General features: G+C 55.6%; 7 protein-coding genes across 9 annotated transcripts; 3 read left to right on the plus strand and 4 right to left on the minus strand.

The window, feature by feature from the left end:
• Positions 1-2,740: 2,740 nt before the first annotated feature.
• On the minus strand, positions 2,741-5,225 carry PV09_02909 (uncharacterized protein). The gene has a single exon (XM_016356033.1). The coding sequence runs from the start codon at positions 4,547-4,549 to the stop codon at positions 3,800-3,802; it is 750 nt and encodes a 249-aa protein (XP_016216339.1). The 5' UTR covers positions 4,550-5,225; the 3' UTR covers positions 2,741-3,799.
• A 147-nt stretch (positions 5,226-5,372) lies between these two features.
• Positions 5,373-6,870, plus strand: PV09_02910 (ATP synthase F1, delta subunit). The gene is made up of 3 exons (XM_016356034.1): positions 5,373-5,645; positions 5,786-6,196; positions 6,289-6,870. The coding sequence occupies exons 1-3, from the start codon at positions 5,496-5,498 to the stop codon at positions 6,400-6,402; spliced, it is 675 nt and encodes a 224-aa protein (XP_016216340.1). The 5' UTR covers positions 5,373-5,495; the 3' UTR covers positions 6,403-6,870.
• An 863-nt stretch (positions 6,871-7,733) lies between these two features.
• PV09_02911 lies at positions 7,734-9,701 on the minus strand. 2 transcript variants are annotated; one of them, XM_016356035.1, is made up of 3 exons: positions 9,317-9,701; positions 8,488-9,229; positions 7,734-8,388 (listed from the first exon to the last, which is right to left on the minus strand). In XM_016356035.1, the coding sequence occupies exons 1-3, from the start codon at positions 9,426-9,428 to the stop codon at positions 7,881-7,883; spliced, it is 1,362 nt and encodes a 453-aa protein (XP_016216341.1). In that variant the 5' UTR covers positions 9,429-9,701; the 3' UTR covers positions 7,734-7,880. The 2 variants fall into 2 exon arrangements, with proteins under 2 accessions (XP_016216341.1, XP_016216342.1); XM_016356036.1 differs by having other exon boundaries at positions 8,488-9,701.
• Positions 9,702-10,330: 629 nt separating this feature from the next.
• PV09_02912 lies at positions 10,331-15,402 on the plus strand. 2 transcript variants are annotated; one of them, XM_016356037.1, is made up of 4 exons: positions 10,331-11,080; positions 12,041-12,214; positions 12,324-14,544; positions 14,659-15,402. In XM_016356037.1, exons 1-4 carry the CDS (start codon positions 10,768-10,770, stop codon positions 14,981-14,983), a joined length of 3,033 nt encoding a protein of 1,010 aa, XP_016216343.1. In that variant the 5' UTR covers positions 10,331-10,767; the 3' UTR covers positions 14,984-15,402. The 2 variants fall into 2 exon arrangements, with proteins under 2 accessions (XP_016216343.1, XP_016216344.1); XM_016356038.1 differs by lacking the exon at positions 10,331-11,080 and having other exon boundaries at positions 11,921-12,214.
• A 5-nt stretch (positions 15,403-15,407) lies between these two features.
• Positions 15,408-16,022, minus strand: PV09_02913 (uncharacterized protein; the record flags this gene model as incomplete). Its single annotated transcript, XM_016356039.1, has 1 exon — positions 15,408-16,022. The coding sequence occupies one exon, from the start codon at positions 16,020-16,022 to the stop codon at positions 15,408-15,410; it is 615 nt and encodes a 204-aa protein (XP_016216345.1).
• Positions 16,023-16,526: 504 nt separating this feature from the next.
• On the plus strand, positions 16,527-18,177 carry PV09_02914 (uncharacterized protein). The gene is made up of 2 exons (XM_016356040.1): positions 16,527-16,767; positions 16,967-18,177. The coding sequence occupies exons 1-2, from the start codon at positions 16,732-16,734 to the stop codon at positions 17,960-17,962; spliced, it is 1,032 nt and encodes a 343-aa protein (XP_016216346.1). The 5' UTR covers positions 16,527-16,731; the 3' UTR covers positions 17,963-18,177.
• Positions 18,178-20,245: 2,068 nt separating this feature from the next.
• PV09_02915 (uncharacterized protein) lies at positions 20,246-23,396 on the minus strand. Its single transcript, XM_016356041.1, has 2 exons — positions 23,354-23,396; positions 20,246-23,294 (listed from the first exon to the last, which is right to left on the minus strand). The coding sequence occupies exon 2, from the start codon at positions 23,128-23,130 to the stop codon at positions 21,388-21,390; it is 1,743 nt and encodes a 580-aa protein (XP_016216347.1). The 5' UTR covers positions 23,131-23,294; positions 23,354-23,396; the 3' UTR covers positions 20,246-21,387.
• Between the last annotated feature and the right edge of the window lie 4,041 nt (positions 23,397-27,437).

Consider the following 27,437-nt stretch of genomic DNA (forward strand, 5'->3'; position numbering starts at 1 on the left):
CGTTCGCTTTTGATCATGATACCTGCTTCACACCCGGGCGTACCCGTCGTACTTGTGAGGAAGCTGCTCCCTTCCCGCACTCAGCGTGGCTAGTCTCTTAATAACTCTGACGATCGAGACGAAGAGCAAGCTCGCCGTCGAACGAATAATCTGCCTGCCCATTCTGCTGCAGGCCATTGACGGCTGTGGGCTCTCCCGTGTTCCTATCTATTCGGATTCATTTCTCCGCATTCATTTGTGCATATGGTCTGCAGTGATGTATTTCTCCGTTTCAAGGCAAGAGGAACTCAGACGGTAGAGGAATCGGTGGATAAGACGCCGAAGAGCGACCACAAAGCCGGGGCCATTTCGTCAGGATCCTATCCCGCTAATTTGCTTCGATCCACAACGTGATTGCATCAACCGACCATGAATCGGACGAGCCAAACGTGGTCTTCGCCTTCGTTCAACCGTTTTGATGTACAGCGTGAAGTAAGTGAACATGCTTCGGGCGGTATCAACCCAATCGTGCTCTTTCCCTTCCCCGATGACTCTGCCCTTTCTTGTTTGGTCTTCTCCAGGGCACAAACACACATACACACACTGTGGAAGTACTGAGTGAGCTCAAAAGGCTTCGCCGTACACTGGGATGAGCGGGTGTGATTTGCGGATCGTCAAGGCGGACGCTGTCACGCTGTCACGCTGTCACGCTGTCGACAACGCGGAACAAGACAGTCAGGCTCTGTCGGCCGTTTTTTACTCCCGGAGTGCATCACCTCCAGTCTTCCCATCTGGAAAGGCTACCAAGTCGAGAATATCTGCCGCTGTGGGATTCCCTAATTTGGCTCACCCTGCGGTTCCAGAAGGCAAAGTCAGGCGCGGCTCGAATTTGATATGTGTGCTGTCCGCTTCGTCCACATTTAGTTCCGGACGTACGCCCCGCTATAGCTGCCAAAGTAAAGTCGCCCTCGACCGTGCAGCGGGATTCGGGCTTTGCAGGGCCAACGGGCGTAAATCTGGCCACCGTTGTCGAGGAACCGGAGACGAGCTGCGGTGCCGTCGCTGGCCTTCCATTGTACGGTTTTCAACCAGGATCGGCGCGGAGGCTCGAAGCACCATCGTGGGATCAAGATAGAATCTCGTCTGGCGAAGAACAGAAGACAGAAAACGGCTTGGCATAGATCCGCGCACGCCCTGATCAAAAAGGGAGAAAAAAAAATTGTTATTCGATTTCGTCGTAAGGATGAGAATGCAATACGTAGTGACGATGTAATCCTCGCAATCTGCTTCTGTGATGTGCAAAGTCCTCTGTTTGCAAATGGGAGATACTGTGCTGGAGAATGGTGGGAAAGGGTAAAACATACCGTATTAAATGTTCTCCCCGAAGATAGACAGGCTCCTGGAGATGCAAGCCTTGATCACGTTGCAAAACATAGCTTTTGAGCCGTCCTGGGTGATCAAATCCATGTGCATTCTTCTCAAGACTTCAACTTTGATAGCGAGACATTCTCGACCCTAGATAATTCTGTCAGCTGGTCAAGAACACAGCGGAAACAGATCAGGCTCGTTCCCTTCTTGACATAGTTGAAAGGTCTAACATATTGACCAGCTTGATATGTTCATGGAGCCTTATTCCCGCCTCGCGAACGATCCGTAAAGGAGATATTGTTTATTAAAAAGAGCGGGATGGGCGGGGGCGTGAAGAGGAGTTTAACATTGCCCATCTTTACCCCAACAGAACCCGGTATTGTACCACGCGACGCGTTGGTTCAATGTGATGGGAAGCCCGTAAAGAAACACAAAGAGATAGACCATGTCGAAGAGACTGGTTTGGACGCTGTTGGAGACTGAAACGAACAGGAGACTCAAGCTTCGAGAACTAATCGGACTCAGTTCGAAATATCCACAGATCGTTTAGAACGGCAGAAAACTACCACCTGGTGTGCCTTTGCATGGATTGCCAGACACAGAGCAAAATTATCATGCCTCGACACGATTGCCCATCAGACCAGGGCCGATTTCTGCCTGGTAAATGGCCACGAGGCTATTCCTGATGATACGAGGACGTCCACAAAGACATGTTGAACCAAGGGTTGGAGCACGCAGAGGATAAAGTCTTCCTGCGTTATCTTTGTCGACCAACATCGAATCCATTGCACCTAATTAAAAAGGGGAGGCTGGGTTGGGAGAACTTGAAGGAGAGAACGAGCTCCAGAGTTCGGCGCAGATTCTTAGCCTGATCCCGAATTCGCGAACTTCAGTCTGGGCATATATTCCCCCCAACCCCCAATGGCCGCCACCAAAAGTCCAGGCGACGTCGACCCTGCTCATCGCCGCTTTGGCGTGCTTCCGAATCTTAAATTCAAAATTGGGACCTCCAAAGCGTGAGGACCGTCCGGAAAATCTTGAAGATCAAGACGCAGAGGATGCAATTGGCCAGTCGATCTTGATCTTGACCAGCTGACTGCAGATGCCGATGACCTATGTAGGTTCAGACCTAGCTTAACTTTGCGTCCTCGCAGCGATGCGGCAGATTCGATAGAAGATACAGCTTGGCGCACTTAACGATGACCCCGAGAAAGTCTTGAGATTGATTCACAGGCTGGCACGATGTCGGACTGCCGCTTTGCTCTTAACTCCATCAGAAACAAGAATTTTTGAAGCAAGCAGGATGGATTTCTTTTTGTCAGGCGGGGGTATCTCCTTTAAATTGAGACTGTAATACATGATTATAAAGCAATGATAATCTAGTTATATTCTACTCCTTACTTATGCTACAATCATCAAAGTATTTCTATCACTTCAGAGCTGCGGTTGTATAGAGTGAGATTAACGACCTTCCGTGATCAAGGAGAGAGAGCATAAACCTTACAAGTCGAGATGACGAGTTTGGAACTGGAACCTCTACATCTCAAAAATGACCAAACACTTGCGACATCTGCGCATTCATGCTTTGACACAGCCGCTCCAATCAAGTACGGTTCCTTCTCACAAGGAACGGTTCAATTGATCACCTAATCAAGAGTGATTGTGCCTTTGAGAAATCCTTCAAGCTCTTTTCAAGTTCTTGCTTTCGTCCACGAGTCGTCCCCTGCACGAAAGCTTCTCGAATTAACTGCACCACTTTCTCGTTTCCTTTCCCAGCGTCACGAATGCTTCGAACGATGAACAAGTCCTTCGCGCCCTCTATCGCCACGATCTCGTCACCGATTTCTGCCATGTCAGGCACAAGACCTATCCGCCCAGAGTCAAGCACCATGAACCTCTTCCCATGACATGTGTAAAAAATAGCCTCTGCTTGGTCTTCGTAGCTGACAGCCATAGCCTTGAATATATCTCTTAGCTTCATTTTTTCCTTTTGGTCCTCTTCCTCACTTTGAATGTCGAAGAATTCAAACTCTCTCTGCAGAGTTTCATGTTCCCCATTGTATTTCCGTATGCGACGTAAGGCTGACTGGATCGCGTCAGTGGACGTGATTTGGTCCCCTGCTAGGGCGCGCACGAAAGGGGGAAGACGAGAGATCTCCCATTCGTGGCGGACGTCCCAGCTGGCGTTGATTCCAGGCCACGGGGAAAGGTTGGTTACTTTGACAAGGGCAGGATCGTCCACCAAACTTTCCCACTGTGCAACAGGAAGGTAGTCCTCATATATATTGCATAAGTGGCCCAACTTGGCAATGGTTCCCAAGGAAATCGCACGAACGTGTAGCTGGGTCTTCAAAATGCTGTTTCCATCTGCTGTAGTGTCATAGCTTGAAAAGGCCCAGGTTATTGGAACTTTCTCCAAACAGGCGTCTTTATTCCACTCTAGATCTGAAAATTAGGTGGTGTGAGCAAGTTGTCTCTCTGCTCTGCGAGAGCGTCCAACAGATTGGTCTTTGTTATTGGCGTTCCAGTCCGGTGCCCATGATGGTAGGCCTGTCATAGCGACAGGAGAAGATATGTCGGAAAGAACCGAAAGCCCAAGAACGTTGATAAGATCCATCGCAAGCTGTGTGAAGAGCTCTGCAGCCGGAGTACCGTAATCTTCCTTGATGTTTACCCCTTGTGTTTCCTGCTTAGTCCAACTTACGTCTTCTTCGTATGCATGCCTCACTAGCTCTTTGTTTCTTTCTTTTTTGTTTTGCGCCTGAATAGCGTTTAAATTCTGGTCGTCATCCTCGCCATCCGCTTCAGAGCTTTCGCTTTCGACTTCGGACCTCAGCCTAGCACTCTTCTGCTCCCAAAACTTGGCCTCCTCCCAGTCCGGCAGCGGAAGGATGGCAAAAACTTTGTCACGTGGATCAGTCGCTCCAATATGCCTTGTCAACTTCAACTTTCTATGCAGCCGTTTCGGATACGCACTCAAAAATTCGTTATTCACGTTTCCACGGGAATATCTCACCAAGGACCACTGGATCACGTATGGCAGATGTTTTACCCACTTCATCGTGTTGTTCCAATACTTGAATGCTTGGAAAGAGCTCCAGTCAACTGCTTTACTTCCGCAGATGATGACGGCTTCGCGTGCGAAGCGTATCTCTTGGAGCACCCAGATTCGGTGGAACCACTGACGACGAAAAAAAGGCATCCATGATGTTCGCGTTAGGTTTCAGGGCCCTGGGGGTGCTTTCCCAGGGTGCAGAATCGTTTTCATGATCGAGAGGTGCATCGACGTCGTAGATCCAGTCAAGTGCTGAGTTGCTGGCGTCGTCGCTTTCTCCCAAGTAGACGACAACACGCGAGGCACAGGAGTATATCTTGGGTATGAGTCCCAGCTGGTGATTTCGCTCCGTTACCTTAATTCGATTGATGCATATCGAGTCTATCCAGAGCATCCGCGTTTCTTCTGTACGGCGTAGTCGCTTCAATGCTGCATGGCAATTCGCAGTTACTTTCATGTGAAAGGTTTTTTGTTTCGGAAATGGGATGGGTTATTAGGATAAAATCAGCCAGTGTAGGATCTCCCCAGACGTAAGAGAGTGCCTCATAGGGGGGCGCATCATTAATGCTGGTGTGCAGCAAGCTGACAATGATAGCATCATTGCCTTGTCCAGGCTTCAACTCGATCAAGCGGAAGGAATCACCTTGTTCCAAAGAGATTTCTGGATACATTCGTGTCCGATCTTCGCTTATGAATAGGAATTATGGGACAAATTCTTTAAGCATGATTGATCTTATAGCTTTTGGGGGCCTCCGAGGCGCAGTAAATCACAGCCTTGAGGCGCGATATACTTGGTATCTGCTTCCTGTTGAATTCGGTCGGCACCGTAATGATCGAGCACGTTTAGTATTGAGAAATAGCTCAATAATCCCTAAACGCATAATGGAGGATTGCTAGTCACGTGAGACGAAATTTCACCCTGCTCTTTCCGAAAACGGGACTAGGCGCCCGTCCGCAAAAAGCTCGGCTGGGCAGAAGCAGAGCAAGAGCTCCGAGAACCTCATCAAAACGACCAACATCGTCCTCTCCACCTCCACCTTTCCCATCCACACTCACACCCATCCTCAATTGCCCTCTGAACATCTCGGACAAGATGTTGGCGGGTCGATTCGCAGTTCGAACCGCGCGCACGATGGCGCCGCGCGTCTCAATGGCCGCACGACGATGCTACGCCGCCGCAGCGTCGGAGACGAAGCCCCCGATTGAACTGTACGGCGTGGACGGAACATACGCCAGCGCTCTGGTAAGTCACGATTGAGTGGGTAAGAAGTGGGAAATGATGGCAATGGTGATGCGGGAGGGCCGTGGGGCAGCGAGATTGGGGATGGAGCAAGATGGGAAAACAGCAGAAACGGAGGGCTAACACAAGAGTTGCAAATGCAGTACACAGCAGCGGCGAAGACATCTGCGCTCGACCCTGTGGCGAAGGCGATGGAGAACCTGCTAGCCGTTATCAAGAAGGACACCAAGCTGGTATCTATCCTCGAGGCACCGGCGCTGACCGCCGAAGACAAGGCCGGCATCACGTCAGAGCTGCTCAAGCACACTGGCGGCGCGGACAAGGACAACATCGTCAAGAACTTCCTCACCACCTTGGCCGAGAACAACAGGCTGGGTGCCCTCGCCGCCGTTGCTGAGAACTTCGGCAAGCTCATGAGCGCCCACAAGGGCGAGGTCGAGCTCATCGTCACCAGCGCCGCTCCGCTTGAGCCAAAGGTTCTCAAGCAGCTCGAGAATGCTGTAGGAAAGAGCCAATACGTCGGACAGGGAAAGAAGCTGAAGGTTGTGCCAAAGGTAGGCCATTCCGTCTCCTAGACCAACTGTGCCGGGTGGACTAGGCACAAAAATATAAGTCTGTTGCTAATGCGTGCGTTTGCGCTCTACAGGTTAACCCAGACATCCGTGGCGGTCTCATCGTCGAAATCGGCGACCGCACCATTGATCTCAGCGTTTCGGCAAAGATGGCGAAGATGAACAAGCTGCTCAGGGACCAATTGTAAGATTTTTAAAACATAAACCGCTTTCGACGCACGTCCGTCAAAGTGTTTTGGTGATGGTGATCTGGGGGAGGTGACTCCTTTTCCTTGCGTCCGAAACCAAGAGAGGTCATGTGTGCGATAAGCATGCCAGCATAGACGTCGAAAATGTGTACAGTTGAACTCCTTGCTAGCTTTTCTCAATCTTGTGTACGAACTACAACGTGCTCATTTCTACACTGGTAGCTGACAGGTGAATTCTTGAGAATACTCGCATCATCACTATCCTGATAGATCATAAACGGATACCAGCAACGCGGTATATGGTCACGCAGAAAGAGAAACCAGGAACTTGCAACCGCAATCGGCCTATCACATACGACAGTTCACCCCGTCTTTTCCGTGTCTACGCTGAGGCCTGTGCAAAGGAAACCTCAACGACTACTAATAGACCAGGACGCGTCCCAGCCCTTCAATCCCACAAAGTGCTCGTATCGTACGCCGCGTTAGAACAAGGCCAGGTTGAGTGTCGTCTTCTCTGCCACAACTTTGTCGAAGATGACACCCAGAGCGTATTGCCGCCCAAATAAACCGAGTTCTGCTTCTCTGCGCCGCCGTTCGGCTGCCCCAAATCCGCCGAGGAGTCATGTCCGACCTACTCTGACACGCACTTGGGAGTCTCGGACGCGGCCACGCTGCTCGCCACCTGCAATTGCGCCGCGTACCTCGCCTCCGTCCCTCCCTCCTCGCGCTCTGCCCGAAGCCTTGGCCGGGAACAAGATTGTCGTTGCCCGTCCCAAGCCAGAGCAGGCCGTGCGCATGCTCGTGTCCCCCCTCCCCCGATCGCCGTCGCGCGGGCCTCACGCCGTGCGCTCGCCGACGCTGGCCGCGCCCGGCAAGACCGCTCCCGACAGTGCCTGCGACGGCCGTGCGGTAGAGAACCGTTCCTCCGCCGCCCGGGAGCTGCTCAGGCCGCTGGCGCGCGTCCGAGGTCGAGTATGGGACGGGCGCGGTTCCACACTTTGCGTCCGCGCACCGCTCCGGCTGAGGCGTTCCCTCTCCGGCGCCCCGCAAGCGTCCTTCTCGCGGTCGCGAAGACGAGGCGGGATTGTGTCCAAGGTTGCCATGCGGGAAGCATGCTCGTGTAGTTTGTGTCATCGGTCGTTGCCGAGGCCAGATTTTCTTCTACGGGCGAGGGCGGCGGGTGTCTTATCTCTCGTTGATAGAGGGCAGACGCAGGACAGCACGATGAATGCGGACTCGGAGTCGCGTCTGAGGTTCGGGGGCCAGCACAGGGAAAGCAAAAGAAAAAAAAAAGGGTTGTGCATAGACAGGCACTTCTGAGGCCTTCGATGTTCTTTGGCAAGAAGAATGATTTACGCGCCTCTAATCTATAAGCCTAAACAGGTATGATCCATGGCGTAGCAGTCGCTCAAAGAAACCCGTCCGTGGTAATCGTGTCATATAATACATACAGCGGCCCTTCATGGGTCGTATGCAAACTATGTGCGCCTGCAATAGTCCCTGCCGTGCCTGACCTGGTAGTTGCACAACGAGACCTCTAGCGCCATCCCCACGAATCCGGCAATGCAGATGCCGGCTGAGTCGCTGACTGTCGTCGCTCCCAAGCTGAACTCCCTATCCTCGCGGGGAACGCGGTCCGTGATCTCGGCGAACGTGCTCACGTACACAAGACCACCCAAGAGGCCCTCCCAGAAGATGACGATGAATATGATGTACACACTGGGGATGAAATCGAACATGGCGTGCGTTGCGAGAAGAACCAGGTTACCAACTTGTAGCAGGGATGGCAGGTACAGGGCGTGGATGCGGAAAAAGGGCGTGCTAGAGCGAGAGATGAAGACGCCAGTCTGGTATATGGCGTTGTACGTCGGATAGAACGAGCGGTACTCGGTGAAGGGTGACGAGGCAAGAGGGAAGAGTAGAGTTGGGGCGACACCCTGGTTAATAGTGTACTCTGCAATGTAGACGAGGAGTAGAGGGAGCATGCTACGAGATTGGCGAGGTCAGTCTTTACAGCCCAGGAAAAGAACGGACATGTGTATGTGTGTGTGTGTGTGCGTATGAGAAAGGGTAGGAGCAGCTCACTATGGGAAGAATAGGCGGCTCGCGCGCCGCAAATTTGTCTTGAACTTGGCAATGGCATTGCTCTCTCCGCGAAGAGAGGCAGCACTGAAACTCCTGGTCGAGTGCATCGATGCGGCCAGTAGACCCTCATGCTCAGTCAGGGCCGGGTCGTCGTCCAGCACGGCTGGTACGACGTCATCGTTTCGCTGATCTAAAGGTTCGTAACCGCCAGCTTTAGATCTTGCGGTGCGCAGGGGCTCGAGCGGTAGAATGCCAAAGAATGCTGCGACCATGATGGCTGGCAGACAGGCAAAGCTGAGCAGGCTGGTACGGACGCTAAGACCGATGGTGGTGGTGGCCAGCACGTAGGCGCCAGCGCCGACAAGGCCAGCGCCGCCTGTGCCGGAGCCCCAGCTCGCAAGAGCAAAGTGACCGTAGTAGTGGGTCAGGCCTAAGAAGCTCAGCTCACCGAGGCCACTGCTCAAGCTGGCCAGCACAGCTCCCGAAAGCTTGACGGCGATAGAGGCCGAATCGGTGGTGGGTGGAGATAGGGCAATGAGCAGCATGCCGCTGGCGGAGAGACCGACAAGCAGCCATATTCGGATCGTGTAGGGAACAGCGTCGACCCAGTAGGGCGCCGTAAGCTTGGTGAGAAACGAGGGGACGACATCAGCGAGGAGGACGAGACCCTTGGGAACGGCAGGTCCTACGAGGTCGAGAGCGGAGGAAAGGATGATGACGTAGAGGACATTGTTTATGAGGCCTGTATTTTATGTTCAACATTGACAGCACGTCAGTCGAGGCGCTGCAGTGAAAAGCGGAGCGAGGGGAGTGGGCAGAGTCTGGGTACCGAAAAGCCAAAAGGCGAGGCAGACGCGCGGGTCGGCGCCGTGGAAGATGGCGGCCAGGCGGGCTCTGTACCGGTCCAGAGAGGCACCCGGGCTGCCAGGCACGGGGAGCATGAGGACGAAGGGCGAGTGGAGGAGAGCACGAGGGAGGTGATGTACAGAGAGAGAGGGAAGGGAAAAGAGACGAGAACAGCTATGCACACATTGCAGACGAGGACGAGAGCGTCGACTGCAGGGGAGAGGAGAAAAGAAGCAAGACGGGGCAGAGACAAGATGCAGGCGGGGTCTAGGGGAGTCTCTATGTGCGAGCGTCTATGCGAGCGTGTTGCGTGCGTGTACGTGTACGTAAGGACGCGCAAACGTGGTCTTTGTCGGCCGTGGTGGTGGAGCGGTAGCGAAGTGGCCGGCGGACCCAACTAGAGCAAGTAGGACAGCGGCGATCATAGGACCGAGAGCAGTAAACTGACCCCGGGCATGGCAGCCAAATCTGGGCCACATCGTGGGAGTATGCATACTAGACCGGAGCCCGCAGAGAAAGAAGCTGATCTCGTGCGATTGGCGCGTGGGCCCTTGCCCAATCAGACACGCAGAAGCTTGCCGGCAGCGCGGGACGGGCTGGACGTGTGCCCGCCTGGGAAGCTGGCGCTGCTGAACGGGGCAGGTTGAACCTTCCAGGTACCAGCACTGGCGCGGAGCCGTGGGCGGTGGATCTTCGCGCATGCGGCATTCCCCTGGCGGCTTCTCGTCGCCTCCGCGCCGCCCTTGGGCGACACAGCGCCCGTCCCCCCCAAAGCTGGGCGGGAACCCACTAACTTACGCCAGAGGGCACCGCGGGCAGGGACCTGCAGCCAAACTCGCAGGACGTGCGCGGGTCCCACGCGTACCTACGCTGTACCTACGTGTACGCGGTACAGCCGCCCAAGGCACCCGGCCGTGCCTGGGGCTGGTCCTGACGCTCCGCCCTGGCTGCTTCTGCTGGCGCCCATCCCGTTCCACTCGCGCCCGCACACATCCCCAAACATCTCTCGTCTGCGTTCTTACTCATTCTCCGCCCTTGTCCCCTCGCTTTCTCTCTCTCACCTGCTGCTTCTCATCCCGCCTTCGCTGTCTCTGCGCCCGACATGGCCTCCTCCTAAGTTCTCACCTTCCGCGTCTGGTTCCCGCCCCGTTGCGACCGCCCATCTGCACTGCTCGCCGCCCGCAGACGCACCATGCCCGTCTGGTCACCGTGCTGCTGAGCTTGGTTTCCCGATCCGCAGAGCCTGCAAATCCCATCTCGCACCCTCGCTCCGCTGAAATCTCACCTTCTCTCTTCTTCTCCACATCACGTTCGCACGCGCTCTACCACGCACACGACCATTCGCACCGTCTTTGCGATCCCTCGCTCCTCTTCTCCCGGGTTTGTACAAAAGACCTCGGGGTGGTGCGTTTCTTCGCGCGGCGCAGTCGTACAATGGACCATCGTCCTGGCTCGTTCTCTTCTGCCAGACCGCCGATCCAGAACCCCAACCACTCGTCGCAACCACCCTCGTCCGGTGCCTACCATCCTCCTCCCCCACTTCCTCCTCATCCGCAATCAATGGCGCCGCAGCAGCCGTCCTACCAGATGCCTGCGTCCGATCCATTCCAGCGGCGGCCTGCCGACCCTTTCATGCCGACGACCAGTGCGGGTTCACAAAGAAGAGACAGTTATGGACGAGAGACGGCCCATGTATCGCACGCGGAGAGAGCCCCGGCTCTCGGCCCAGCGTGGACGAGCACTTCAGGTATGAGGATCCCATTATTTTCATTCGCACTTTACGCAATCATACTGGGCGCGGACACCGGCGGTGCATGTCTGGTGTCTGGTGCGCTCAAGCTGCTGCAGCTTCGCTCTGTGCTTTCGCTCCTCTCTTGAGCCTCTGGAGAAGCTGGAGGGTCTTGCTCGCGTTTCCAGGTCCTTCTCGTCCCCGACATCACCAGCACCATCAAGAGCACCGGCACCTCCTCGGCGACACTCGCAATTTTCCTCTTTTTTAACTCCCTGTTCGTTTCGTGGTACACGAAACATTTCGGGAGATGAGTTGTTTTGGGGCCTCGTGGGCATGTTTCATTTCGCACTCCCATGTGCATGCTGTGGCCTGACGCTTTGACTTCCTTTCGCCGTTTGGCCTCTGGCTCTTTTGGTCTGTTCCAGCTCAAGCCCTCGACAACAGGACATCCGAGCACACAAGGAGATAAACGCGATGTACGACTACGCAGGTCACGCCACTGCCGGGCACGGCCGATACTTTGAGAGTGAGCAAGAAGAGGAGGAAGGCGAAGCGGTGGCAACGGCAGCTAGTGACAGGCGCAATATCGGCAGCGACATCGACAGCGACAGGGAAACTTTTTTTCCGTCACTCGGTAGCAATCACAGAGCGTGTTAGGGCGCACAGACGCGCCGGGCCTGCACCACATCGACGTGTGGCTTGTTCGGCCGCGGCGCCGGCTCCAGCTCCAGCTCGAGCTCCAGCTCCCAGCGCCTTGCCCTGGCGGACACCCGACGCGAACTGAGCGGGCGCACCCCCCGTCGTGTCCTCCTGTTGGCCGCCCGACCCACCCACGCACACGGTGCATCACGCCCAGCCAGACACTCCACATGCTCCCGATCCGCGCCCATATCCCCCCCCATTTCAGGCATCTCGCTCCCCAGCACTCAACTTGGCTGTTTCCGAGCTAACCTACCAAACTTTTTTTCCTTTTAGGAAACTCCTCAGCATCATCAAGCATCCATCACAGCCACCACTCCGGTCCTCCGCCACCTGTGCTCTCGCAGCCATCTGCCGGTGCGCAGACTCCTTCCTACCAACACGAGCATACCCGCAACCGTTCCGTCGGCGGCCACTCTCCGCCGAGGTACTATGCGTCCGCTTCTTCTGGTAAGTGACGTGCCCCTCCCCCTAGTTGTCCTGGGCATCTCGTCACATTCGAGTTGGGCCACCATGGCGAATGGAGATAGGAATGAGTCAAGGCTGATCTCTACAATAGCAGCATCAAATGAACCACCGCCTCCACCCGTAGCATACATGAACCGTCAGATGCCTCCCCCGTCACCATCACAACAGGCGCCCACCGGCCCTGCGTTCCAACAAGGCCCACGTGGCCCTCCTCCTCCTACCTTTGCTACCGGTCGCGAGCTGCCTGGCCTGGGCACCAGAGGGCCTGGCGCCGGTATGTCGATATCCTCCATCTTGGGAGATGTGCCGTCACAGTCGCAGCCACCGCCGCCGCCGAGCCATTCACACCGCGGCTCGCCCGCCGGCACCTCGCAGTCCCCACCTAGTCTCTCACAGCAGCCCGTCTCACCGCATAAAAGAGGCCACTCAACCGCATCGAAGCTGTCAGACTACCAGTGGCGCCGTCCGCAGACACCAGAGCGGCATCATCTACCTGCCGGTCTGCGCAATGATGGTCTCTCATACTCAGCAAACTCATCGCCCGCTCAATTTGCCGGGGTAAAGAGGTCGCCGGAGTTTGCGAGGAGCGGGCCGCCGTTGTTCCATCACGCCTACCAGTCAGCTGGCCCTGCCCCGCGAGCCTATCAAGGGTCGCCGAATGAAGCGCACGAGAGGGATCCACCGAGAAAAGTCGATGAACGCATGCCTCCACGGCCAAACAGTCAGCCCGCCGGAGGTGTTAGGCCTCCTCCTGGGGATGGTGCTTCAAGAGAGCCGATGCCTCCGTTCGGGGGTGCGATTAACCGTCCGCCTTTCACGCAGTATCATCCGCAGGAACGCAGGGACGACCCGCGACCGCCCACAACCACCTCATTTGAGGTGGGACCCACGACTCGTGACAGGCCTGTAACTGTCGAGCCGCTCGGCCATTCGTACAGCCCACGAAACAATGCGCGTGATGCGTCTGCCGCAGCTTCGTCTTCGGCGAGAGAAGGCCCAAAGGACGAGCCGAGACGGGACATTGGAGGCAGGGAGGACCACTCGGCCCCATTTAGAACAAGCTTTAGAAGTCAGTATTATCAGCCCAGAGGTGCCATTCCGCCGCCGGAAGCACCGCGGAGCCACCCGCAAATGGGCAATCCTTTCGAGAGACCGAGAGACGGACAATCAACGTTTGGTCCACATGAGCGCGCGTCGATCGACCCACTTGCTCGCGATGATCGTCGAACCAGCGATCCGCACGGTCACCCCGGCGAAGCTCAGTTCCGCGTTCTGCAAGAGCACCAGCCTCTGATGATGCAGCGCTCAAGGTCGTCGCTCGGCATCGAGGGTAAGCGTGGTCGTGCCTCACCTTTGCCGCAGGCTGTGCAAGGGGCGCAGATGCAGCCCACGGGAGCTGGCTCCGATCCCAACATCAAGAGTGAGTTCGGCCGCATATTTCAAGGACTGGGAAGCGGCATCGGTCCGGGACATATGACACCGTCGCGGGGAAGCCCCATGCCGCAGCGACAGCCGCCCTCAAATCTAGACGGGGAAACGGTCACCGTCAGCGATGGTGAGGCACCGCGCTCAGGCAGCTTTTCAAAGCGGCACAAGCGCGTCAAAGAGGAAGACCTCAGTCGCTACGACGACGAAGGCAGGGGCACTCCACTCTCCAGGGCTGGCAAGCGACACAAGCAGGGTCATCACCATCATATCCATCAGCACAATCACCCGCACCACCATCACGTCCACGGACACGTTCACAACAGACCCGAAGAAAGTATCGGGATTGTGGGGTCGACTTCCACGACGGCACATCACCATCACCACATCCACACGAGCCATCACCACCACCACACGCCTCTCTCGTCGCGGCCGCAGGCGCAGACTCCAGCGATGCCGATTCCCAAGCCGGCCGTGCATGTCAGCTCACAGGCAGTTTTTGACGCCGTCAAGGACAGGTCGCGTAGGCACCTCGGCAGTGAGTTGTACGAGCCGACCATCGCGCTCCCGCCTAACGCCATGGCATCCCACACGGATGATAAGTTCGGTTACTTCTTGCGCTACAAACCGTCGCGTGTGTTCGAGGACGTGGACCTTAACTGCACCTTTACCGTGCGCGTACCACGGTACTACCTGACCAAAGAGGCACGCGAGAACGTCCAACGCAACAGAGCGCTTGTCGGTACAGGCATCTACACGGACGATTCAGATCCGCTGGCAATGCTTGTTCACGAGGGCTGGCTCAGGGGGGAATGGCCAGAGGAAGTGGATGTAGAGATGATGGATCTCCCTGTCCCGCCGGCGGAGGACGCGGTCGTGCAAGAAGTGTATGTTTCCGGTTTCGTATCTTCTTTCCATTTTTCTTTGATCATATCCGCCTCTTCCGGCCAAAAAAAAACCCCCATATGCAGAAGACGCTGACCGTTATTTTGTCTTTACAGGTACACGTCCCGTCCCGCTGTTCCACTCCTACCTCCAGAAGGCAAGGACCTGCACATCACGTTGCTCATCCTTCCACGCCTCAAGAAATACACCGGCTCCGTTCGGTACGGGCTCCGCAGCCGCGATTGGGAAGTTGGCGATACCCACGACGGCCTCTCCTGGGCCCTGCACACCATCCGATGGATCGACGAAGGTCCGAGCTCTGGTCTCAAGCGTTCTGGCAAGGCGCGCCGAGAAAGAATCGAGAGCCTCAGGAAAGAAGCCGCGCTAGGCCTCATCGGCCTGATGGATGCTGGTGTCGCGGGTCCCGTAGCTGTTGCGTAGCGCGATTGGTTACTGTGTATCAAATCAGCAGGTTCCACTTCAGATACCCGAATACAATACGTGTCGTTGACTCAATTTCCAACAGGTCTTGATCATCACACCTTCTTTTTGTTCCCGTCCTTCTTTAACCCCCTGCACATATCTTCGTATCTCTCCTTCTCTCATCGCTTCCGGCGCTTTGTTCGATGTGGAAACTCAAGCCTCACGTGCCTTCTTTTAAAGCCGTCGAACATTAGGACTCAAAACTCTTGAGTTCTACACCAGCAAGTTGCGCGACCAAGTCTGAGAGTTCGGCCTACACACCGTGGCTTGCCGACATTGGCTACGGCTAGTCCCCGCGCGCAGTGCTGTCGATGGGCGGGGCTTCTCTTCCGGAGCTGAGTTGGTCTGACGCTGAGGGTGATGTTCTAGAGAGATCCGAATCTTAGTCCTCGCCACCATATTCTCTTATTTGTTGTCCCCCTATGGACTCAAGTCTCTTATTTTCGTCTTCGCAACCATCGTCATCAGCGTGCTCGTCTTCGTGATCATTCTCAGCCCTGCCTAGTATTCTTTGATGCCCATCGTGCCTGCGCACCCATTTCCGAATCTCCTTCTCTACCTCGTGCGCAACCATCTCTGTGGCATAGGAGAAATACCTGTCAGCTCGTACGACAAACCCGCTCAAGCGGCTTGACGGGCACACATGTCTACGTGGTCCTTCTACGGCGCCTAGATCCTGCCGCAACTGTTTGTCAACTTCGAACTCCACGCAGTCTTCGATGAAGTTCTTCATGCCGAACAGCCAGAAGCTTTTCTTTTGAGGTCGCGGCAAGGGCGGTGTCTCATGCAGCGATGGCAGGACCCGGGGAATCGTGTACGCGGCTAGGTCCCTGACGAAGATTTGCGGGTTGCTGAAGTAGTGTCCGTCCCACTTGGGGGGTTTTTCGACGTCTGCACATTTCGATTGTCGTCTACGGCCTTTGCGTCGCGCATTCCCGGTCTTTTGGCCGGTCTCTTGGCCGTGGATCTGGGTATCCTCATCGCGTTTTCGGTCCATGAGCTGATCGTGCTTCGCAGCCAGAGAGCGCAGGGGCAAAACGAGGAGCACGTGTGGTTCTTCTGAGCACACCTTGTCCCTGGGAGATCTTTATACGGAGCGCAGTGACTCTGGCGCGAGTCAGAGCAAATGGCGAGTGATTGAAGCCCACAAAGGACGTGCATCAGCACGTCGTCAAACCATGTTTGACTTGGGCTCCGTGAATTTCGGATTCCAGTGACTCCTGTCCTGTGAGCTGGCCGCTCTGTATGCATGTCCGCGGCTACCATTTCAGCGCTCTTGACGCGACGGGCGCCCTTCCCTTGCCGCCGCGTGTCGTTTGCGTAGAAACTTTTTGCGGTCCAGACGTCGAAATCTAAAGACCCAGCACCAACCCCCTTTGGTCGGGTCACCTCCGGCCAGACGTGATGACTAAGCGTCCTTTTACTCCGCAGCTTCCATGACGGGGAAGGGGGGGGGGGGGGGGTGCCGGAGCTAAGCTGTTCCTCGCTGACAGCCAAAACTCCCCTCTCTCCAAAACGTTGCGCACTCACTTTTCACAAGTCGCCGGATCGAGAGATCTGATCCCTTTCCTCCTTTTTATCTGGGGAGGGCTTTGTTTTCAAAGCGCAGGTGCATTTTGAAATAGCGAACGGAGAATTGCGCGACCCCTTTGGAAAGGAGGGACGTACACTAAAGGGCAAAGAAGGGCAAAGGCAACATAGAAGGGATGCTTCAGATACGATGTGAAGGCAGCCCGTACCAGGTGCGTAGCCGTGCACCGTTTTGATTCTTCCTTTCTCTCTCTCTCTCTCTCTCTCCCCCTCTTACTATATTTCTCTAACTCACCTTCCGTTCGCCTTCGAGTGGTCGTACCTGAGAGGCCCAACGCGGCTGAGGCATACGGGTTTTGATACGGGGTCAATACCTTTGCATGAGCACGAAAAGCTGAGATCAGCTGGCAGATCGGAACGGCGCACGGGCGGGCGGCTAAGGAGGCTATCGGGCGGAGTATTGACTTCTACGAGCGCGTGTTCCGCGAGCGGACAGGCATGGGCTGGGCGTCCGTGGAGCAGGTGGCGATGGAGTACATGCCACTGGTGCTACGGCACCGCGACATCTTCGAAGAAGTGCAGGGCGTCGCGCACGGGTCCGGTTTTAACGTGGGTGCCATCATGGCGATCAACGCGCGCACCGAGATCATGTACGGGCTGATGGACGAAGGGTGCACGACGCTGGCGTGGAAGCCCGCCGCGGGCGGCAGCTGGCTGGCCCAGAACTGGGACTGGCAGGTTGGCCAGAAGGAGAACCTCGTCGTGCTGGACGTTGCGCCCAGCGGCGGCCGGCCGCGCTACAAGATCGTGACCGAGGCGGGCCTCATCGGCAAGATCGGCCTCAACGAGGCAGGCGTCGGTGTCTGCTTCAACGCCATCCAGGCCAGGGGCGTCGACACGGACAGCATGCCTGCACACGTTGGGCTGAAGCTTGTGATGGAGAGCCGGTCCAGAGAGGAAGCCGTGAAGAGGCTCGAGACGCTGGGGATCGGAAGCGCCTGCACGATCACGATCGCGGATCCCACTGGCGGCGTCGCGCTGGAGTGCAGTGCCAGAGGCATAGAGAGGATCGAGATGGACGACCGCGGCCGCGTGTTCCACTCGAACCACTTCCTGAAGCCCCAAGAAGGAGTATTCGATACTCAGATGCCGGCGGACACGCTCGCTCGACTCGCGAGGATCATAGAGCTGGCCGACGATCTTGAAGGCGAGCCGACGGTCGACAAGATCAGGGACCTGTTCAAGGACGAGCAGGGCTTCCCGGCAAGCATCTGTAGGATGAACACGAGCGAAAACGTGAACGCCACGCTGTTCAACATCGTCATGGACTTGCAAAAGAAAGAGGCACTGGTGTCGGTTGGACGTCCGGTTGCTCCGGAGGGAGAGCTTTGGCTTCGGTTTGACTAGGAATGCACGACGAGATACGACGAAAACGACAGTGTGCAATGAAAGCCCGAGGAAGTGTAATAAGGGGTGATGCCCGCACCATCTATCAAGATTCATGTGTCCCTCTCCTAATTTCATGCTGTTTTTCTAGCCGAGCAGATCTGGTATGCACCGTGTTAAAATTCGGGAGGCATTCGACTTGACGTCTCTGGCTCGTTAAATGATTCCCGTTGTATGTCAAACGAATAGCTTACAATACTCACGAGTGAGTTCTCTTCAGACTTACCGACATGGCGTCGAAGGCACAGAGACTCAAACGCTCAGAGTCGTGTAGCATGTCTACCTAGACGTTCTATCACGTGACACTCTGTCGACTTTCTTTCGTCAGTAAGCGCATTGGGAATGCTATCCACATCCATATTCGAAACACCTTCTTGCATGTTGTCTGCGCCTTGCAAAGTCACTGGATTCAGAGAAACACACACAAATAGGTGTGCCAGGTATGGATCCCCTTGATCGAACAAGTCGAAACCCAGTTCCTCAGAGACGAAATGTCTCTCAAAATCGCGCAGAAGCAATGGCATACCATGCACGACCGCGCTTTCATCGTACCAGGTGACCCGAAGACGTGCAAGCGAAGCAAGGCGCTGCCCAGTCGTCGTTGCGGGTGCTCCTCCTTTGCCTCAATCTCCTTGCTCGTGCGGGGGCTTGCCGTACGGGTAGACGAGTATCGCGAGGCCTGTTGATCGGGGCCGCGACTGCTTCTTGATTTGAGTTTCGATATACACAAATTGCACCCAGACAAAAGAGCAGCACGGGTCCAAACTGCAACGGTCAATGCGATATGCTGCGCGAGTCTGGCGCGTCGCGCGATACAAAAGCTCCCGTCAATTAGCTTACATTGTGCCCTCGAACAAAAGTATCTTGACGCGAATTATGACTGGCAAGCCTGAGATGTTTGATTCGGCCGAGAACTTTTGCTAATCCTATGGAAAAAGACACGGTCTTACGAGAAACCTCGACATTTGGCGGCATCTCATGCTAAACAAGAAGTGCAGCGCAATTTTCTTTTTGCTTTTCTTGGCGATCCTCGAAGCCAACCGTCAGATAACAGTGGGACGAGGATGAAGGCGTCCGTCCAAGTCAAACGGCTGCCGCTCAGGACAAGGATGGCATTAACAGCGGGAGGCTAGCATTTTGCTGCAAGCACGACCACTCCCCCAGTTCTTCACCGGGTGTGGGAAAAAGCACAAAAAAAACATTCATGAAACAGTTCCCGTTGTCCCTCAGCCAAGAGGAGAGATCTAAGGGGCTGACGATTTGATAAGACGTGCAGCGCACATGCAGGGATGCCACGCGATAGCGGTAACTTACAACAGAGCCCTCGTTTTTCTTTTTTGTTTCGCTCAGGGCGGTCCGTGCGCCGATAACCAAGATATGGCCGCTTTGGTGCTAGCGGCGCCGGTGATACCTCGATAAGACAATCAAGGCGTTCATGGGAATGCTATTGGACATGTCCCAAACGGGGAAGGAAAGGGAACGGGGAACGATACGGGATCAAAACGCGCGTACCTTTTCCTTCCCTCCCCCTTCCATCGGCAGCCCCGGATCGCTGCCGGTGCAAGGCGGGCCGACTGTTTTAGGCGTGTGCTGTGAGAGAATAGAAATGCGTCGCACGGTTTGGGCGAAGGGTGTGTGGGCGCGGCGAGGCTTGTATGTGTCATCAAAAAAGCTACCACACACGGGAGGATGAAAGTAGGACGTTTACGCGGGAACACTTGCTTAGGGCGACCATCGACCTAGCGCTGGGATGCATGTGAATTCTTCAGTACACACAGCCTCGTTCCGCTGGGTTCTGGATTCTGTCCTCGCGGACGGCTCGCGTGTCTGACCCAAAAAGACAGGGCGGATGGGCTGGACGGGCTGGACGGGCTCTCTGTTCTGCTACCGCGTCGCCCGGCGTTTTGGACGTCTTCTTCGGCGCGAGGGTGTCGCCCCAGCCAACGGGAGAGCAGTCTTCGGGAGCGAAGTCGTGACCCAGGATCAGTGTGGAAAACGTACCAAGTTTATCGACAGCCGTCACCGTGCGAACCATTGGAATGCACTCGCCATGTGTCAAAGCAGGTGTGATACGGGTCTCGGCTTATGACGAGCGAACGATGGTGGGCAACGCTGGGACAGGGCCTGGACGGTGGGTTTAAGCTCGCTTGGCAACCCCGGCGGCAAAGAGGTATGAGGCGGGCGGATTAAAAAGCGCGATGCCAAAAGAAACGACAGACAGACAGACAAACATCATGCGATGGCGTAAGAGGCTCTTTATTTTTTCTTCAGTTTCCGTTGCCAAACCGATCTGCAGGCAACCCGTATATACACAGCCCAGCCAGTCGTCCCTAATGTGACAGAATCTCCGTCGCAGGTTGCAACGTAGGCCCAGCGCCGAGTCATCCCCAAAAGGAGAAGAGTAACATGAAAAAAAGCCTGAATGCGAAAGGTAATGGAAAAGCCAAAGAAGAAAAGCGGCGTGCCAATCGCGCAACCACGTGCGCGATCGCCTGCCTGACAGCCTTCCCGACCATACGACCACGCTCGGGTCGTTCGCGACAAAAAGGAATCAACCCCGGCTCAAAAACGAGGTTGCAAAAGGGAGGAGAGGAAAAAAAATGAGGATTCCCACCCAGCTAACCGTTTGCCCGATGTTAGTGGTCTATTGAATTATGTGTCCTTGCAAAAGACATCATTTTATTTGCATGGTCCCAATCCGTTGGAAATCCTTCCGGCATCGCATTACATATTTGCATCGCGTAACCGGAAAACCCGTCTACCCAATTCTTCCTCTTTCCACCTCTATCTCAGTTACCCCTGAACATTGCGCACCAGCGAAAGAAAAAAAACCAGGAGGCTGCGGATTGAATTGAGCATTTCGCGGGCCTGCCTGCCTGCCTGCCCGCGGTCGGTCGCCAAAGGAGAATGTCGAGCCGAGTTGTGTGTTCGAGCTCAGTGCAAGATTTTCTTTTGGCGAGCAAAAGAGAAAGTTGGTGTGCTGAAAAATTGGAAGGAGGTTCCTTTTTCGTGTCGTTGAACAAGCGCTTAAAAATAAAAAAAAGAACAAAAGTTAGTGTCTATAAGGGGCTGATGTGTAGAGATTTTGGGTATCGATGATAGGAGAATAAGACAAGAGCGGACGGACAAGGAGGTAGATGTGCTTTTGAATGGGCTCCGCCAAACAAATTGCCGCCCCGCCTGCTCGCTTCCCCTTGAAAAAAGGCATACGAGGGAAATGGGGGGGGGTAGGGCGTGATATGACATAAAAAAAGAGGGTGTCCTAATGGCAATATTGCGCAATGGGCTCTTGCCCGTTTTCGTAGCGCATTGAGTAAAAGCAGGTGTCGTTGCTTGTAGATGTGGTAAGAGTGGCATCGAAAATCGTCAGAACGGTGCGAGTCTCGTCACGCCGACGCGGTGTCGGACTTGGCCATGTCGGACTCGTCCTTGGAGTCGCCGGCGTGCTTGCGATGCAGCATGTTTTTCATCGGGTTGCTGAACTTGAGGTCGCTCACGCCCCAGTTGAGGGGCTCCTTCTGCTTGGAGGGGTCGATCTTTCTCTTAGCACGCCCGGAGTAGTACATCTTCTGCGCCTGGTTAGCAGGCGGGCTGGAAGGCAAGCCTGGCGTGCCGGGCTGCGGCCGGAACGCGCCGTGCTTGGGACGCTTGTCCCTGTGGCCTTGGGAGCCCTCCTCGTCCTCTTCGTAGATGGTGCCGTCGATGCTGCGGCCGGAGATGGTGCTGCGGTCTGAGATGCTGGGAGCAAAGCTCCGGGAGCGCTCCGAGAAGCCGGAGTACTGGCTCCGCTCGGAGATGCTGGGCGTGCGAGGTGCGCGTCTGTCGTCCGCCAGCTCGGCAGCATCCGCAAGTGCGCCTAGCGCCGAGACGCCGTGGATTGACTGTCGTTGTGAATACGGCGGGGGCGAGTATTCGTACATGGAGTCGGTTTCCAGATTTCGCACGCGCATGGGGTCCAGATCCATCTTGAAATCCATGCGGGCGCTAATGACCTTGCCGTCCAGATCCTCGTCCTGGTCCCATATGGTGTTGTCGGTGAAACCAAACACGGGCGGTAGGTTGTATATGTCCGGCCAGCCCAGCTCCTCGTGCATAAGCGCGATGTAGATGATGTCGCCTTGTTCCTTGTCGCTAGCCATGCATTGTGCCTCGAGGAAGCTGTACGTCCACAGCCCCGGATTGCGCTGGTCCATGTGAAGCTGGCCAAGGGCCATGTGAACTGAGTCCAGGCACTGAAGCGGCATCCACGGTCGATTCTTGAATATGGAAGAGAAGGCTGCCTCGACAGCCTTGTTGAACGAGCCGCTGTCCTTGTCTTCAAAGTGCAGGTCTTGCACGAACCCGCGAGACTGGCAGCGCTTATAGGCCTTGCTGTCTTTCGCAAAGGCCCATCGTTGCGTCTTTTTGGGAACCACTATCAGCCTGGCATCCCACGGTCCCGAGAGCTGTTCTTGGGATTTGGACCTCAAGGGAAGGTTCGCTAAAGGGAAGAACTGCGAGTTGTCCTTCGTCTTCTCCTCCAGAACGGGGGTTAGGGAACGAGAGATCACCCGGCCGGCGTCCATACGTTCCTCGAGCCGGATGCAGGCCTCGTCAAGATCGGATACGCGTTGCTTGAGCCTGTCGACTTCGTTGAGCGCGTCGGCAGCGCGATCCAAGGCACCCTCGATCTTGTCTTCAAACGTGATGCGCGAAAACTCCAACTTCTCGTCCACGTAGTACCGTAGGAAGGCCATGTTGCCATACGCGCCCCGGATCATGGTGTTCATGTCGGCCTGAAGCTTCTCCCTGGCTCTCTTCTCCCTCTTGAGCTCGTCGAGCAGCGTCCGCGCCGTTTCCTCCAGCTTCTTGCACCTGTCGACAAGAGCTACGTGATCTTCCACGGGAACGAAGTCACCGCTCGGGGCTTGAACATGATGCCATGCTTGGTGACCACATTGGCATTGCGAGCCGGGCAAGGCATCGTTGAGATTGAACGAAGCGCAAGAGCACCGCTCCCTCGTGCCCGCGTCGTTAACTGGGAGAATGTAGCGACATTCTCCGCGAGGGAGGTGGGCCGTCGACTCGTTAGAGGTCGACGCCGGTCGCGGGAGGTGGACTAGAGGTTTGGAGGAGGTGCTGTTAAACATCTAACGTAGCGTGAGAGGCGAGAGCTGCGTCTCGCGGGCTATCGTGGTGAAGCAGACGAAGGCGATTGCATTGATGGGCGGCAGCGAGTATCCGAAGAGAAACGAGAGAAACAGCACTGGGCGAAACCAGGTGAATTGAGGGACGGAACGGCTTGAAGGCAGAGCTGGTTATCACGTCAGGATGCAGAAGGGAGTATAAAGCGAGGCAAAAAGCAAAACACACCTTTTGTAGCGGGAATGGGAGTTCCTGGGCTTATCTTCGGGGGGGGGGGGGACCAAGAGAAGGACCAGGGCGAACGGGCAGCCTTTCTCTGGTTCTTTGGGAGCGGGTGTTCCCGCAGCAAGTACGTGGGAGCAAGTTGCGCTTGGGGCCAGCGATGGCGCTCAGAAAGAAAGAGTGCGATGGGGGGATTTTTCGGGGGAGGAGTGGATGGTGTTGCAGTGGGCGAGACGGGCGATGACAAGAGAATTGTACGCGGTCAAGGAAGGGGAAGGCAGGGAGAGCGACAGAGATGAAGAGCTGCCGAACGCTGAGAGGCTCCCGCAGGACCGGGAGCGCGCAGCTGTGGCCGGTGGGGATTTTCAAGCAGGGCAGAGCATGGTCCAGGTCCGCAGGATGATAGATAGTCGTCGTCTGGCTTCATTATGGAACAAGAAAAGGCCTTGGTCGGCGGTATCTGGCCGTGGGGTGTCAAACCTGTGACAGGAAAGCAAAGATAACGGCACAGACGGCCGGCAGGGATCTCTGGGTGATGCGCGCGGGTTTCAGCGGGGGCGCTCCAGGGCCCCAGCACCTGTAGGGCGGCTAGCGAAAAGCCACCCACGGCAGCGAGCGCGGCGCGGTGTCTTCGCCTGCCTCTGGCTGGCAGCCCGGAGGCAGAGGAGCAGCAGTCCGAGGCGAAAGCCACGGTGCGGGCGGGAGAGAGAAGAAAGGCGGAGAACTGAGGCTCGAGGGGCAAGCGACGAGCAGGCGGACGACGATGATGACGATGGCGACGTCGACACCGCGCACCAGAGAGACGCTCCAGTGGACACTCGGAGCGTCGAACACGGCTGTTGCGTCGTCTGGCCTGACGCAGACGGATCTCTTGTTATCACCGTTGCCATCTCTAGCCATCGCCATTAGCTAAACCTGTCCGATTTTAAGTTACGCGAGAGCGAGCTTCGAACACACACACACGCACACACATCACACACGCGCCGTGTGTGTCCGCGCAATGAATACGCCACCCTCTGGCCGCACGTTAAGTTACCGTCATTTTCACGCTTTGGCCGAGCTCTTAGTCATCTGCGCCTCGTTCACGGCCTGCCCGGCGGGTTTGTGTGTCGTGGCTCCCATTATTGAATGATCGCCTTTATCTCTCCAGCCGCCCCGTTCACTTGGTTCGCCAACAGGCGTGTGTGTCTGTGTGTCTGAGCGCGCGGGTGTGGGTGTGGATGTGGGTGTGCGCGTGCAAAGAGCTGTGTTTCCATTCCCAAGCCATACAGCCAACCCATGTTCGATTCCGCAGTGTTGGCCTCTCTCAACGTCGCCGTCGCTGGACCACGGTTGTCCTCATTTCCTACTGCTTGTCGTGCATGTGACTGAGACTGATAGCCTTGTTTCTGTCCTGCACTTTGGTCCTCTTTCGTGGTGTTTGAGCCCTGGATGGCCACGCAGGATTTCCTGCCGACTAGGGATTGCATCCTTGTCTGACATGCTCCCAATGTTCTTCTTTCGTCCACTGTCAAGCCTTCGACACTTCGGAATGCGGAAGCCCAAGGCTGATCGGCTGTGGATCAGTTCGGAGCCCGCTCAACGTTCGGGCTTCATCTGAACCATCACCAGTAACACTGATCTGAAGCACGATGCTGTGAGGCAGCAGGTAGCCCCCCTACGCCGCCATGTCGGTTGTACTTCCGCATCAGAGCATTCTCAAGACGCTAAGCTTCCACGACGTGGGAGTGGCGATTGTGAGCCAGCACCTCGGCGGTGACGGACGCAAGGTCCATCATGGGCACGTCGCAGTCTGCCCAAATCCCCGGAAGGGTTTGGCGCGATTGTAGACATGTCAGAGGACGAACATGTACATACTACAGTTGTACACTTTGACCACGCTCTGCCATCTCTTGCGCCTGGGTCTAACTTGCTTCGGTACAAGCCTCCCATCATGGTCTTGAACTCAGAAAGTCATCCTATCGAAGCATCTGTGATGACCGCTCGTCCTAAACCGGCTTGGAAAAAAGCCTTGACCATGCAGGCCGTGCAATCAATGCCTCTCCTTTGTCTCCTGCATTGCCTTGAGGTAGGCATGCGTGGAGACGTGGCCCAAGAAGAGAGATATCAGATGGAGACTGATCGGCGCTGGTTCCAACCCGCCGTGTTCATCCACCCTGCTGACTACGTGACATGCTCTCCGACCTCGGCTTGGCTCGCCGGAGGCCTCGAAAGTTTACCTCCTGGAGACACTCCGGAAACTGTTCTTCGTGCTAGAAAGGTGAACCAGGGGAGGATTTGGCTGGGGAAGGAGGAACTTCCCCGTGCTTCACACTTCCGATCCACTACTCCGCTTGTTCACTGCAAAGCTTCCTCTACTACTGCTGTTCTTGAACAGCAGCGCTCGTTCCCGTGCTGGAAAATTATTTTCGATCGTGATGACCGACGTTGCTACGCGCAGTCATTCATATCCCCCACAGGTTCGCTGTGAACGACCCACGAAAGCCACGGGCGTACGTGCTTTTTGGGACACCCACGACCCGTGTCGTCACACTTGACATGTCTGAACAAGTCAAACTCCCACATCACTGTCACTTTCCTCCTTCGGCATCATCACGAAGTCGTGAATCGACTCGCTTGCTTTTGCGTCTGCCGAAAGCCACATTTTTTTGTCTCACAACAATTAAGGGCTCCTGAAGCCATTGGGGCCACACGTGTCTTCGTAACGCGCAAGAGCACAGCAAAACCTTGCAGCCATAAGCTGTTGATGAGGCGAGAAGGGCTGAGTCAGTCTAGCTCGTCACGTCAAGATGTACAACTGAGACTCCCACACTGTCTGATGGTTGATTTTACGTTAAGCAACTCGGCTGAACGCAGGGACAGGGCAGGACTCGACACCTGACGTCATCGCGAATGCGGACTTCGCACCGATCTCAAAAAGATCTGCGTCTCACGCGTTCTGGACTGATTGATTGATTGATTGATTTGTTCCTACTCGGTTTTGGCTGCTAGTTATCTGCAGCTATGCCCGGTTAGGCGGGCTTCATCAAGTGACCGACACGTGATGAGCCATGGCCAATCAGAAGACCAGCGCGTGGCTCCGCACGTCCCTCTTCACCGCGCATGCAAACCCTGGAGTGAACAAACGTGGCCAGTCTCCTCTTTCACCCACCCTCTTACCATCTGCCTCTACCTTCAAATGCCTGGTATGCATTTGTAGAAAGTGGCTCTACTACTAACTATTCTGCTATATATAGGCTCAGATAGGTATACCCTGTGTTTCGCCATCCTTGATACCTTCAGTCTCCACCCAATACTCCGCATCACCTACTCGCTTGGCGCCCTTTGCCCTAGGGCCCTCGCCTGTTTTATGAGTTTGATCGCTTTCGTGGCTAGCTTGCGTGTTGAGAGTACCTTTCGCAGGTCCTCTCTGCCCGGTAGGCTCCCGAATCCGAGCCGTCGTTCATCCTGGAGCAGTCGGCACCGCAGGAGCGTATGCGCGACTGTTTGGCGGCCTCCACCGCAGGGGTATCCTGGGTCCTCGAATCCTGGAACGCGTCGGAAGAAAAGGAAGTCTCTAAGCCCGATCTTCTCGGTTCTTATCTGCACAAGTAAGGCGCTCTCAGCCTTAGTTAGGTCCTTGTGTAGCTGTAGTACCTTCATATCTGGTAGCGGTGTGTGCCGGTATGTAGCTCTGCCCTTCTTCTCCTGCTGCCAGCTCCTGGCCCAATAGGTACGGGCGGTCTTATTGACCCATGTCCTCAGCGTGGTTCTCAGCGGATGTAGGCGGGGAGGCGTTAGGGCCCTATGGCTCTCTATACCTTCTTCTGCCTATCCTGCGGCCATCTTCACGGCCAAGTCAGCCTCTTTATTGCCATCGATCCCTTCGTGAGCCGGGATCCAGTGGATGGTAATAGTAGGGCTATCCTTATATAGCTGCTCGAGCTGCTGTATAATCTGCTTAGTAATGTATGCTCCAGAACGGCCTTCAGGTCGTATTGTGGCGCGTATTGCGGCCTGGTTGTCTGTGAAAATATGCACCTGCTTATAACAGACTAGCCTTTCACCCGCGTCCCTCACCATCCTAAGGGCAAGGTTGATACCTTGCAGT

This window comes from Verruconis gallopava (assembly GCF_000836295.1).
Source record: "Verruconis gallopava strain CBS 43764 unplaced genomic scaffold supercont1.7, whole genome shotgun sequence".
NCBI lineage: Eukaryota > Fungi > Ascomycota > Dothideomycetes > Venturiales > Sympoventuriaceae > Verruconis > Verruconis gallopava.